The following is a 14,772-nucleotide window of genomic DNA, read 5'->3' as shown; positions in this document are numbered from 1 at the left end:
GGTTGTCCTCTTTACTTCCTTGGACAATTCCCGACGATGTGGCCCTATTAGCCACATTCGAAACATGCTCTTGTCCTGGCGAGGCACGGAGCTGACCCGTGTCGCCTTCTACACAAGCGACATGCACCAACACTATTGGGTGTCGGCCTATTGAATCCACTCTTCTTGAAAGGTGGAGTATGAGATTTACCTCTAGGCATAGGTCTTTTTCCCAGGTGAATCCCTTCTCGATGGGAGCTAAATCTCAATCTAGATGAGGCAGCTTGTTCAATCAATCCTCGCTCTATCATCTGAGCTCGACGATAGACTTCTCTGAAATCCTTCAAGTCATAGAGGTTGTTTCAATTCACTACGAAGACCACTTCTGAATTTCCAGGCTTTCTCTTCGAGGTCTTCTATCAATCTAGGAACATATTGTGATAGTTCTGCAAACTTGACCCCATATTGGTGAACTGTCATGCTCCTTTGGTGAAGATGTTGAAACTTCTCTATCTTTTGTTCACGAGTAGTACTTGAGAAATATTGCTCATTAAAAGCTCCAAGGAAGGTGTTCCACACTTGGGCCACGCTTTCCGGGAACATTGTGTCCTTGGCGGCTCTCCACCAAATATTAGCATTACCTTGAAGTTGGTACATAGCCAGTACCACCTTCTCCTCTTCATTGCACACCAGAAGTGCAAAGGCCTTTTCCAGATCTTGTATCCATAGAAACGCTGCCTCAGGGTCTCCGATACCCATGAACCTCTGCGGTTTTAGCTTCAGAAATGGTTCCACTAACTGGTGGATTGGCCTCCTAGTAGCCACAACTCCCGGCAGAACTTCAGCAGGGGCGACGGCAAGTGCAGCGGCAGGTGCTGTAGCAGCAGTAGCTTGAGCAGTGGCTTGGTTCTGCACTTGCTGATCCATACGATTCTCCATTACTTCCAAAATACACATGATCCCATCTATCCTAGGATCACCCGGGGCTTCTACCCCAGCACCAATAGGAGGTGCTGCTACTCCGGCATCTAAAACAAGTGGAACCATTCCACTCGCGCTAGCCTATGCTAGCACTCGACCATGGCCTCCTCGAGTACCGACTTGGGTCAGAGCTCTACCCATAACTACGGCCCTACTGGTCCTCTTTGCAAAAATTCTCAGCTCTTGGTCACTCATGGCTCAGCTATATAGATTAATACCTACTTCCAATTCCACAACGAATTAGAAACAGAGTGATCAAAACAACAAGCAATTCTAGCACTCAGCTACCACAGACACGCACCAGTTGTGAATTTAAATGCCTTTCCTACCATATATCTCATGGTCAATGCTCCTTATCATTCCAACCTCTAAACTTTGCTCTGATACCACAAAAAGGGGATGTCATGCCCCGATCTTTGGAGACACGCCCATCTTTTAGCTTGGTTGATTTTAAATGCGATATCCTAGGACTAAGTATCACCAATCCTTCCATTTTCAATAAGCACATGCGGAAGCAATTATAAATCCCCAGACAATAAAACAATGGGATATAAAAGCAAAGCATGACCATATTTTTCATACTAAAAATTCACAACCACACTTTTATACAAACACTTCATAGTATTCTACAATACTATATACATAAGTCTAATCTAACATCTATTCACATATAGACAAGGTCTGACAAGATAGGATCGGATCTCAATCCTCATCCAGCTCATACTCGGGGTCATCATCCCGATCATCCTCAGTCTCCTCAGAATCAATCTCATCGTCTTCAAGTTCTTCATCTCCTGTTGGCTCATCAATAGGGCTGTCCAACAGGTAATTCTCCTCCGGTCCCTCCTCCTTTAGCTCCTCTTCCTTAGGTTCTTCCCAATCCTAGTCCTCCTCTTGCCCCTCCTCATGCTCGATGATCTCTCCTTCTTCTACACTCCAGTTGGCACCCTCAGCTGAGTAAACCGAAGACTCAGAATCACCTTCAAGCTTGGGATCCTTAGCATCCACTGCCGACCCATCCTTAAGGTCTGTTGTCCCCAGCCCAAATGCTGCCTCAAGGATTTATAAAGGCACATCGCCTTCCAGGACAAGACCCTCTTGTCGCCCATCGTGGTAGTGATGATACCACGATCAATACTCATGGGGTACTAGGGCATCCTTACCTACATCAACCCACACCTTGGACTCTATTAGCACATACTCTAGTCCCTCTGGGTGGTGGTCTATCGGGAAGTAGTATGCTTCTTCGGTAACTTCTTGAGGGATGCCAAAATGTCTAGGAGGATGAGGAGGTGGAGGTGTTGCCATCTAGGGACCTAAAATGGTTATACAATAACCATTGAGACCACGTCTCAGTAAGTACTACCCCTTAAGACTCGATTAATAAAACAATACATCACATGGTTGCCTAAGCACAGCATGAGTCAGAGGACTTACCTTGGCCTCAGTCCCAACCTGCAATTCAAGGTTATACATAGATGTCTCACATATAACATTAATCAATCAACCAATTCACGACATCAGATGAAATCATTGATCAATCGACCTAGTCAATTACATGTCAATTTGATCATTTCTAGATCATTTCACGCCTCACTATATAACCTTCAATTGTACACTTAGTCACAGAGCTACAGTAATGCTCTCGGGCGTCAATTTGCCAAGGTGACGTACAATAAACACTTTATGTGTATGCTCTCGGGCGTCGTTTTCGCCAAGGTGATATATTGATCACATAGCCACTATAAATAATTTACTATGCTCTTGGGCGTCAATTTCGCCAAGGTGATATATTGATCACAAAGCCACTATAAACACTTTACTATGCTCCCGGGCGTCGATTTCGCCAAGGTGTTATATTAATCACAAAGCCATGTGCTACATAATTCTTTCCCAACTTGATAATAACCGATAATATCGTACCTGATTGGTCATGGCCAAGAGTATATTTAATCATTTGACTTTCTCCACTTTATAGCCCATCAAAGCATTACCGGCGCTATATACTCATTTCCATTCAATTTAGAATAAATTCTTGAAATATCACAAACAATTCAATTCAGCCCAACGTAGAGCTCAAATAAATAAATAGACTGAACCATGACAATCAGCATAAAATTTCGGTCGTTGGCCCTAATTTCCGAAAATAAATAAATAATTAAATTAATTTCAAAAATTAATAAATAAATACTAAAAATCCAATTTAGGCCCATAATACCTAATTGGAGATCGAAACGGGTTGGGAAAAATCCCGAGATGCATTCAATAAATAATAGGACGTCTCTACTTGCTAATTGCACAATTCAATTACCTAACATGCATCATAATTATCTAATAATCGCTAATCCATTCTAATCTAACCACCTAAGCCTACTTAATTAACACTAATCAACCCTTAACCATAATTAGCAAACTAAGCAAGGATTAGTGAGCAAAACTCACCAGAATAATGCGCAAGTTGAATCAATCCGATGGGAACGGCGCAGGGAGCAATTAACTCCAAAGCGGGCCTAGGAATCGAGGCCCGGAACACTCCGAAAGCGGACCTAGAAGTGGCTGGAAACCCACTCCCAAAACCTATTGTCCTTGGCTGGATATTGAAGAAAACAGCTTGGTATCAAGCGGAGATAGATCGGGAATGCAAGAATAGGCCAAACTGGGCCTAAAGGTTGACTTTCGAGGTTCAAATGGGCTCAAAGCACCTCCGGTTGAGCTTCCACCGAACCCAATAGCAGCTGGACAGCAGCTGGGTGAGAGAGAGAGACAGCCAAAGGGGTGGACGGTGTGTAGCAAGGTGCGGCCAAGTGGGCGTGCGTGAGGAGGCGAGGGCGACGGTCTGGCATGGCTACGGGCAGCTTGGCGTGGACGGCAAGCTGCTCTCTTCCTTCCTGCTGGTGGCGTGTGAAACAAGAGGGAGAGGAGAGAGAGATGGCCGGTTGAGGTAAGAGAGAGAGAGAGAGAGAGAGAGAGAGAGAATGAAGGGATAAAAGGGAGGTGGGCCATCTTGGCTTGTTTTTCCACAATAATATCTTCTAAATTCATCCAAGGCCAAGTATATTTGCTTGGCCTCCATTAGGCCACACCCACACTCCATTCAACCTTCCAAATGGTCCAAAAAGTGCTAAGGGGGAGGGTCATAAGAATTTTGGAACACGACTCTCTCAATTGGATTGAATTCTCTTTTGATTCTCTCTCAATCGGTTCTCATAAAATTAATTGACATTTCATTTATCAAATTGATAATTTTCCTCATCGAAGAATCCCTCATGCTTCTCAATTCCGCAACCAAAATAAATCCCCGGCTTCAATTGCACGAAAACGATCACGAGCCGACTTTTTCCCAAAAGTGTCGGGTGTCAAATTTTTTTTTTTTGAGACTGAGTCGATACTCCTATAATTTATTGTGACATGATAGAAACTTCAATTTCTGAAATCGGATTTGAATTTGCGATTAATTTCCTCTTGACACGTTCTTAGCGTGACCAAGGCTACCAGGTAGTTTTCAAAACTTTTTAGGGCAAATGACCCATGATCGATTTTCTTCGAGTCACCATGAATCCACTTGACTCATTGGTGACTCTCAATTGTCATGAAAGTCTCGAGGACTCAATTACGGACACAAGGTACCAAAACGATAGGAAAATCAAATTAGTGTCGGTCGACGAGAATTTCCCAATTTAGTGGAGTCACCCATGATCGGCCACACATCTCAGTCAAACTGGCCTAGCTCTGATCTCAAATCGATTTTTCACTATGCCGTAATGGCCTCTAAAGATGAGCACGGTCGAAAAGCCGATTCCTGATCGAATTCTCAAGTCTATTTGCTTTGAAGTCCTTAATAGCTTCACTAGATCTTCTAGTTATGTCAAGAATGATTAGCCCTGAGAACAGCCCTATAGGCACGTCAATGAAATGCTCGATTAATTCAGTAGAAAATAGGGTTGAAAATCTGGGATGTCACACTATTACTCAAGATTGTATCGACTATGCTCAGGGATGTAAAACATGCCAAAAGTATGGCCCTATTCAGCATGTGCCAATTCCGGTAATGAAGCCCATAATTAAACCTTGGTTGTTTATGGGATGGCCAATGGATATCGTTAGGAAAATATATCCTCCCTCATTTAAAAAGCATAGTTTTATATCAATAGCCACAGACTATTTTACGAAATGGGTTGAGGCTGCATCATATATAAACATCACAAAAGGCAGTGAAAGAGCTCATTGAGGAGCATATTATTCATAGGTTTGGCATTCCAAAGTCAATAACTGCAGATCAAGAGACAATATTTACTGGTTATGAGGTATAGGAATTTTACCAAGTCTAGAGGGATTAAGATATTCCAATCGATGCCTTATTATGCTCAAGCTAATGGTCAAGTTGAAACTTCTAATAAGGTAATTATTAATTTAATTAGGAAATAGCTTGAAGATAACCCGAGGAAATGGGATTCTTTCTTGTCAACAGTTTTATGAACCTACCGAACATCTAAGAGGTCTGCAACTAGGGTTAGTCCATATATGTTAATATATGGCTAGGAGGCCATATTAACATTTGAGATTACTGTCCAATCATTAAGGGTAAGGCTCCTAAGGGAATTGGCCAAAGAAGAATATGATGAACTCATGTATAACAATATTAATGAATTAAGAGAAAGTAGAGTTACTACTTTGGAAAAGTTGGTCCTAAAAAAGAATAGAGTTGCAAAAATTTATAATAAGCATATAAAAGAGAAACGGTTTGATATTGGTGACATAGTTTGAAAGACTATTTTGCCAATGAGTATGAATAATGAAAAGTTTGGCAAATGGTCACCAACTTGGGAGGGACCATATGTGGTTTCCAAAGTTTTTAGTGGAAATGCTTATCATTTGACAGAGGTCGATGGCAGAGAATTACTACAAACGATTAATGGAAAATTCTTGAAGAGATATTACCCTATTATGTAGGAAATGCAACGAAGTGAACGACACAATAAGACAAAGGCAATGCTATTATTAAATAAACATTATATTTACAACCCTAGCAAGATTATCTATTTAAATCCTAGATCTCTTTTAAAGTCAAGGACAAGATGGGAGAGGTGAACTCGAGATGTTGATTCCCTTCAATTACCGAGGCACATGCCTTTTCCAAATCGTGCATGACTTCAAAAATGGTTTGCCACTCTTTCTCCAAGCGGTCAAGGATGATAATTTGGGATTCAACAATATCATTGATCTAGCTCACAAGAGCCCTTGTGTCCTTAACCTGCAGGTCGATCACATTCTAAGTGTTTGTCTGTACCAACTTGTCCTGTGTGACTTTCTCCGTCTCCTATTGACTTAGGTCCTTTTTCCACTCCCCGTCTAAATCTATTATCCTGAGGGTTACGTAGGAATGAAGGAGGTGCAAGATGTCGAGTGAACTTCGGGTATACACCAGTTTATCATATATCGCCTCTACACACCCCTATTTCCTCTTGCTTGCTTTGGTGTGCATGCTTCGTGACTGTATGTGTCATGCCTCGAATTTCAAGGGCGTGCACATCCCTCAGTGCTCGATCAAATTGCAATGTTCCCAAGACATGTCGCCGACCCATTCGTTTTATTGCACATGCAGAAGTGAAATAAACAATCTTCGGACAACAAACAAACATGGAATAGAAAAGCAGGACAATCAATTTAAACAAAACATATTTTATAAACAAATTGGGTTTATATACAAAACTAGTCAGCCTTACTAGTCTATACACAAGAGTCTAACTAAAAAAGGACTACTGAGTCATCTATACTCTAGGTCCACCACGACACCATCAAGGGTGTCGATATCCATGGGATGTCCTACTTCCCACTCCTTGGTCCCAATGGGAGACCCGTCAAAACCCTATAAGGGACCCTCCCGACCCACTTGAAGAAAGCTAATGAACCATGATATGTATCGATGAGGTACCAACTGAGGTTGGTCCTCCTCGACCCAATTCATGGACTCAACCAACTCATGGATCAAGTTAGTCCCGAGAATTGGGAAATAGGTGTGCTGAAAATCCATCACATGCGGGACCCCATATTGTACATGACGTACCTGAAAATTGTAAACCACGACGAGGTGAGACAATGTCTTAGCGAGTCTACACCTTAAACCCCAATTAGGAAGATAATTCACCTAGAGGTAGCCTCAACATTCATCAGTACAACTCATATAACATATGCATACGATAAATGCACTCAATAATTTGACCACTTCGCTCATATATCAATCAATTACAGGGGTCCCAATTATAAGGCCAAATCGTTATGACATGTCCCATTCCGTGCCACACAATTTCGTCCCATAACTAGGTGCAGTTATCTCAATCATTCACACGTGTCCCAGTTAATATGACCCATCGGTCATGTCCAACTCAACAGTCAATAGTCATCCCACATAACTGGGCGTCGTCCCGCCTCGTCGGGCACGCAACATCTACACCGAGACGGCATTCCCGAATAAGCATCGATCCAGCCTCCACTGCAATTGACATCCGTTGAAAAGGGGCATTCCATATAGGAGCATCACCCTCGATTTTCATCGAGCGACGGGTTTTCATAACGATCACATGCACATCCATGTTCGGCCAAGAATATCGTGCTTTGCACTCAAATATTTTCATTTCAAATAATGAACTTGGCATATATTCTTCATATTAAAAAACATCTGATAAAATAAGTGTGCATGGTCACATGATCAAATTGAACCATAAAACGTGATATCCTCTCTTTTAAAAATCCCACAATTTTATATAGTACTTAGAAACATTTTTGACGTCAAAACCTAACACCTGATATTTTTTCTAATTAAATACCAAAATTTCATATTTTTGAAATAACAATTCAAAAATCATCAATCAGCATCCAATTGCATAAATTAATGATCAATTGCACAAACCAATACAACCATGATGATCAGCATGAAATTCTAACGACCAGCTATCCCGGTATAATTTCCGTTAATTAATAAATAATTAAATAAATTGCAAAATAATTAAATTAAAGCACTTAATTAAATTAACCTAAGCTAACCGGGCTAAATTAATCAAACTAAAGCTAATTAAAAATCCTAACTAATCCACCTAACTAATTAATTAAACTAACTAACTAAACCTAACCATTCTAACTACATAAACTAAGTCTACTAATCCTAATTAACTTAACTAACCCATAATTAGCCCACTAATGCACCTTAAGTATAATTAGCATCCTAATTAGAGTTTAGGAGATAAACTCACTGGCTTAGCGTGAAAACCGATTCACGGCGACGATGGCGCGATGGCGACCACAACCCGGGTCTATGGCAAGACCAAAGGAGGCTCGGATCGGGCTATAAATGGCCCAACACGGCTCAACTAAGGCTAAGCTTCGACCTTGTTGCTGTGGAGGGCTGCTGATTGGTTCAAGTGGGCTGGCCTCGGCTCGGTTTGGGGCTGAGTTGTGGGCTGTATGCGGCTGAATGGAACTACTGGAAGAGGGGATGAAGTGGTGATGACGAGTTGCAGAGATGCTGGAATGGATGCGGCAAGGAAATTGACAAGGAGAAGGGATGATGCGGTGAACGTAGATGGCGGGCTGGCGTCATAGGCATGAGGAAGGGAAAGGAAATGATGGGCGGGCATGTGTTGGCGGTGGTGTGCAGAAGAAGAAAATGAATAAAAGAAAGTAAGTGGGAGAGAGTTACGTGAGGAGGGATGATGGGGAAAGATGAAAGAAAGAATGGAAGAGAAGGGGAAGGAGGGAGCTCACACGAAGAAGAAAGGGAGGGGAATAAGGTAGACGACAGAGAGAGAGGAGGGGACAAAGCCTTGAAAGTCAATGAAAAATATCTCAAATCATCATTTCTTGGTCCTCAAAGTCCTCATGCTAATCCCCTCGGTCCCCTATTACTTTCTTGCACCTTAAATCCCACAAATAACTAATCTTGGACAGCAAAATAACCAAATTCCTCTCCCATCCGAATTTCTTTTCTTTTTCCAAATTGTCCGAAATTCGATTTTTCTAAAAAATCCCAAACTCGATGAAATTTCTTCGAAAGACGAGACGACGTCCTATAAATAAATTGTGACACGCTCAAATGTTTGATTCCCAAACCAAATTCATTTCGTGGTTAAATTCAATCAGATGCGATTTTAGCGAGACTTAACCTATCGAGTAGCTTATAGGAATTTTTAGCGCGTTTGACTCATGATTGATTATTTTTTATCCACATTGTGCATCTCCAACTCATAAGCGACTCTTGGTTGTCGTAAAAATCTCAAGGTTTCAATTATGGGCACATGGTACAAAATTGACAGAAAAATCGGTTTAGTACCGTTCAACCCGAATTTTGCAATTAGGTGGAATCACCCACAATTTAGTTACATGCCTCTGTCAATCGACCAATCTCCAGTCTCTAATAGATTTTAGCGGGGCCGTATTGATCCTTGCAGATTAGCACGGTCGAGCAGTCGATTTCTGACCGAATTCTCAAATCTATCGCATTTATATTCCTTAACGGCTTCACCGAATGGATTAGTTATCTCGTGAGTGGCCAGCTCAGAGAAAAAGGCCATAGGCGCGTCGAGGAAAAGCCCATTTCATTTAATCGAAACAAGATTGAAAATTAGGATGTCATAGTATGAGAGTCAATGGTTGATTGATTGGCTTGGTAAGTTGTGAGATCATGATCAAAAGTGATCATGAATTCCTCAAACCTCTGCAAGAAGGGATGATCACTATAAACATTCATAGGTTGACATTCTCAAGCTAACTTTCGAATGCTGTTGACACATGATTTTTAGATGACATGTCAAAAAAATAAAAAAATCGAGATTCAAGATTTTGGTTGCCATAGGGCCCATTTCTAGGCAAAAAATTGTTGTTTTTCATTTCTTTCTTGTACACTACTGTTTTTAAATTTTTTTTACTTGTTTTAAGGAAAACTTGAAAAGTCAAACGGTTGACTTTTGGGTTGACTTTTTGGTCAACCCTTTAACCAAAAATCAACTCTAGGTCAAAAAGTGGCTTTCCATCCAAAAAGATGCCATTTAGCTTTAATTTTACTTTAGTGTTGAAAATTTCACAAAAATCGATTAAGAACCTTGTTTTTCAATTTTTTAATTTTAAGTTCTAGTTCGACCAAAAGCAAAATTACGTTTGTGCTAGCCATAATTAGGTGCAGTTCTTTTTATGACATTTGGTTTATGGACTATTCTAAATCTGCTTGTGCATTCAATTTCATGAATTGCCATGTCAAAAGACAAGATTGCCATTTTGAGCCCTAATTAAGGGATCATAATCAATTCTTCATGATCTATGAACAGATGATCATCTTCCATTTGTTTTCTTAAGATGAGTCCAAATCTAAAATTGATTTTGAGAAATTCACATTAGAACTTCTCGAATTGTGGGATTTCATTCTCTTGAAGGTAAGAAAACCGAGACATCATGCTTCAATCGAAGAAATTCAAGTTGACCCATTCAAGGTTATGATTCAATTTCGTAGATCTAGGTCTAATTTTAATATTGGGTCTAGGTTCATTTTTTATTGAAGCTTGGACACTTTAATCCAAGGCTAATTTGAATACAACAGGTGATCTTACATATTTGTGGATAGTTGGATAGGGTAATCGCAACATTAATTGGATCCAATTTCATTCAATTTACAATTTTACCTAATAAATTGCAAAATTGTTCATTTTAGCCCTTTTAAGCTCAATCTTAAGTACTCATGGTTTGGTCCATTGTTTTTCATGACAATCACTCAATTAAGTAAATAGAAGACCCATATAACACATTTATGAAGGTTAATTGGCTTAATTAAATTGAAATTGGGCAATTACCCTCTCAAACCGAGTAAGTTTTCTTTTTGATGTAGTCCTTGATGGATCAAATTGCATACATTTTGAACCCACAAGGGCCACAAGTGCATGAACCAGCCAGAATCGGTTTGAACCGGTCAAGAACCGGTCAAATCGGTCCAACTAATCCAACGGCCACTAGCGAGATTGGCTGATTCGGCCCCTTGCCAGCTGGTTTTGGACCTTCGACAACTGGTTTCACGATCCTTACCGCACTAATTTTGCTATTGCACCCTTAATTTCTCAATATTTTGCAGATTGGCCATCATATTTTTGCAAAATTGCAATTTAACCCATAATTACACCTTTTAGTGCAATTCTTGATTTTGGCTCGGGTTTTCACGAATCGAACCCATTAGATCGATTACCTAATACCTCTAGATTATAATTAAACTTTCGAAATCAAGTCTTGTCTATTGGATTAGGATTTCGACCGTCAAATCAAGGCGACGGTTGATATTAGCTAATTTGGGATGGTATAAATAGACTTTTCCCTCCAATTTTGAAAGGAGGGCCTCATTTGTGTAGAAACTCTATCTCTCATAATTCATTCTCTCTCTCTCTCTCTCTCTCTCTCTCTCTCTCTCTCGTTCCCGCTCTTTCTAACTGATTCTTCTTCCTCTTCACCAGTTCATTCCTTACCATCCGATTGGCCTCGTGATAGTGAGATGCCGGCCTCCGCCAACCCCTACCGCAGTCTCAGCATCCTTCTTGTCTAGAGAGGAGCAGTAGCAAGGTCAAGTGGCATCTATGCGACATCTTGAAATTTTCTATTCTGCTTTCAATTAAATTAATCAGGCTTTTCATCGACGCGCCTATAGTGGTGTTCTCATAGTTGATCACTCTCGATATAACTAGATTACCTGGGGAAGTCATTAACGAATTTTAATGCAATAGACTTGAGAATTCAACCAGGAATCGGCTACTCGATCGTGCTCATCTGCAAAGGTCATTATGGCATAGTTAAAAATCAATAAGGGATCAGAGATAGGTCAGTTTGATTAAGATGTGTGGCTAAACGTGGACGATTCCATTAAATTGTAAAATTCTCATCGACCGACTATACCTGATTTTTCTTACATTTTGGTATCCTGTGTCCATATTTGAAGCCTCAAGATTTTCACGACAATCGAGAATTGCCAATGTGTCGAAAAAGTTCATTGTGGCTCGAAGAGAATTGACCATAGGTCATTTGCACTAAAAATTTCTGAAAGTTATCTGGTAGCCTAGGTCACGTTAAAATCGCACCAGATTGAAATTAACTGCGAAATTGAATCTGATTTCAGAAATTGAAAGTTCCGTCATGTCATGAGTCATTTTAGGAACGTCGACTCAGTCTTCAAAGATTTTTAAGCAAACTGAGGTTTTTGCGGAAAAAGTTGATATAGGGCCGTTTTTTACTGGAAAATTCAGAGGATCGATTTTGATCGAGAAATTGGGATACAAGTAGGTTTTATTGGTGAGGAAAAATGCCAATTTGATCGAGGATATGATGGTTGAATTTATAGAGGCCGAATTGAATTGATTCAAGTAGGATATTGGTCCAATTTGAGAAAAAAATGTTGCAAAATTCGTATGCCCCCTTGCCCACAACCTTTGGAGCCTTTCATTTGGCTTCTAAGACAAGTTTGGTGGCTGTTTTTGGTTGAGGATGCCAACTACACATGGTAGAACCCTCCCGAGGAGACAAAGCGATAAGAAGGAAGCACATGGGACCCTCCAAGCCTTGTTGGTCTCCCCCTCCCTCTCTTCCTCCTCCTAGCTGGTCGACCACCCTCCATTGAAGACCAAAAAACTTCAAAAACTTGCAGAGAGAACCAACAGCTAGCCCCAAGCTATCGCATGCCTATCTGATTGCCCGAGCTCCACCGCGACGTCGTCACGCCCCGCTCGCCAGACCCGCGTGCCTCTAGCTGCCGTTCCACCTCCACCGTGACCCCAGGACACGCCCCAGGATGCTCGAGCTTGTCCCACCATCGCCGGAGTTGCATGGTCGCCCGCCTATTGCCATGAAGCCCCGCTAGACCGCTACAACCTTCGCCTGCCGATTTCGCCTCATCCAATTGCTGATTCTCCCTTCTTAGCCTAGCCATAGAACCAAACAACAATGGGTCTCTTAGCCACTGTTTGGCCCGTTTTTGTAGCTTTCCCGTCCCCGTTTGGCGGCCCGCTTTGGAGTTTGTCGATCCCCGTCGCATCCCCATCGTTTTGATTTGAGCGGATTATTAATCAAGTGAGTTTAACTCGGTAATCCCTACTTAGTAAGTTAATGACGTTTAAAGGTTGATTAATTTAGACTAAGTATGGATTAGGTGGATAGTTAGAATAGATTAGTGATTTAATTAATCATTATTGCATGTTAGGTGGTTAGTTTAGTGCAATTAGCAACTAGATAAGTTATGTTATTTATTTAGGATAAAAAAAAAGTTCTATTATTTATTTAACAAGTCTAGGAATTTTTCCAAGCCCGTTTCAGCATTTAATTAGGCATTATGGGCCTAAGTGTGCATTATTTGCATTTAATAATTAATTTTTGTAATTATTTAATTAATTATTTATTTTTCAGAAATTAGACCGGAATTGTTGGTGACCGGAATTTTATGCTGATTTTAGTGGTGCGATCTGTTTATTTAATTGACTGTTATTTTGTGTAAATTGAGTGTGATTTGTGATTTTGGGTATTTATCCCAAAATTTATTTAATTTTAGTATTTAATTAGAAAATCACCGAGTGTCGGTTTATAGTGCGAAAATTTTTTCTAGCAATTATATAATTAGTGGGATTTTATAAAGTAAAGATATTATATTTTTATTGAAGCTGATCGTGTACCCACACACGATTATTTTTATCAGGTATCCTTAACTCGAGAAAATAGGTCAAGTTATTATATTAATTGAGGAATTTAAGGGTGGAATACCACATTCTTGGCCGTGGGTGAATAATTGTGTGATGGTTTATAGTCGTAGGAAGATGACTATCAAAAGCTGAGATGATGCAGGTTATGCATGATGTTTTGAGTTAGATCAAGAAAACCGCCGAAGTATGGCTGTGCCTATTGGGCCATAATTAACCTCGAAGTATGGCTGTGCCTATTGGGCTGTAATTTACCACCGAACTTGGAACAGGGTGTGCCCATCAGGCTGTAATTCACTGCTGAACATTTAGTAGGCCGTGCCTGAGTGTGGCCGTAATTAATAATTGGAATGACCGTGTGATGATCTTGATGACATGGAACCAACTAGGTCGATTGATCGATGAGTCGATATGATTTAACGAATTGATTTGTTGATGTGATTCGATGGATAGCATATTATATTGACTTGTAGGAAGGGACTGATGCCAAGGTAAGTCCTCTAACTCGTATTGTGCTTAGGCAGCCCTTGGGGCGTATATTCTTCCTAGTCGGATCTTAGGGAGTGAACCCGCTGAGACGTTGTCTCACATCGTTATGGGATAACATTTCAGGTCCCTAGATGGTAGCTCCTCCCGAGCATTTTGGTCAGCCTAAGAAGGTGACCGAACAAAAGTGCTTCATCCCGCTTCATGGAGACCCAAGGGGATGGGTCTATGAGTTGGTAAAATCCATAGTCTTGGTCGATACGGATTTACCCAAAAAGGTGCCCCATCAATACAGATCATGGTATTGCCAGGAACAGAATGGCAAGAGAGAATGGCCCATACCAGAGTCTAAGGTTCCTTTTTATGTCCTAGATGTCGCTTTTGGGAAAGGCACTGCAGATCCTCTAGAAGGTTCAGTGGTAGATGTAGACTTGGACTTGTCAGATCTAGGGACTCCGGTGCATTCAGTTGAAGGTTCCAATGAGGACGAGGATGTGGAGTAGGAGGAAGATTAGTATGTATATATTGGCTTGCTTTATGTAAGACTTGGTTGATATGCATATATATATATATAAAAGTGTGTTGTTAGTTTTCAAAATTTATGGCCATACTTTCCTATTCC

At 40.7% G+C, this 14,772-nt stretch overlaps 1 protein-coding gene across 1 annotated transcript; it reads right to left on the bottom strand.

The window, feature by feature from the left end:
* Positions 1–327: 327 nt before the first annotated feature.
* LOC104420384 lies at positions 328–1,026 on the bottom strand. Its single transcript, XM_039310674.1, has one exon. The coding sequence runs from the start codon at positions 1,024–1,026 to the stop codon at positions 328–330; it is 699 nt and encodes a 232-aa protein (XP_039166608.1).
* Between the last annotated feature and the right edge of the window lie 13,746 nt (positions 1,027–14,772).

This window comes from Eucalyptus grandis, chromosome 4 (genome assembly GCF_016545825.1).
Source record: "Eucalyptus grandis isolate ANBG69807.140 chromosome 4, ASM1654582v1, whole genome shotgun sequence".
NCBI classification, from domain to species: Eukaryota; Viridiplantae; Streptophyta; class Magnoliopsida; order Myrtales; family Myrtaceae; genus Eucalyptus; species Eucalyptus grandis.
This window is presented reverse-complemented; position numbering and strand designations above follow the sequence as displayed.

Excerpts from the sequence above, each read along its gene's own strand:
- LOC104420384 (XM_039310674.1), bottom strand. The coding sequence starts at position 1,026 with ATGGTTCCACTTGTTTTAGATGCCGGAGTAGCAGCACCTCCTATTGGT.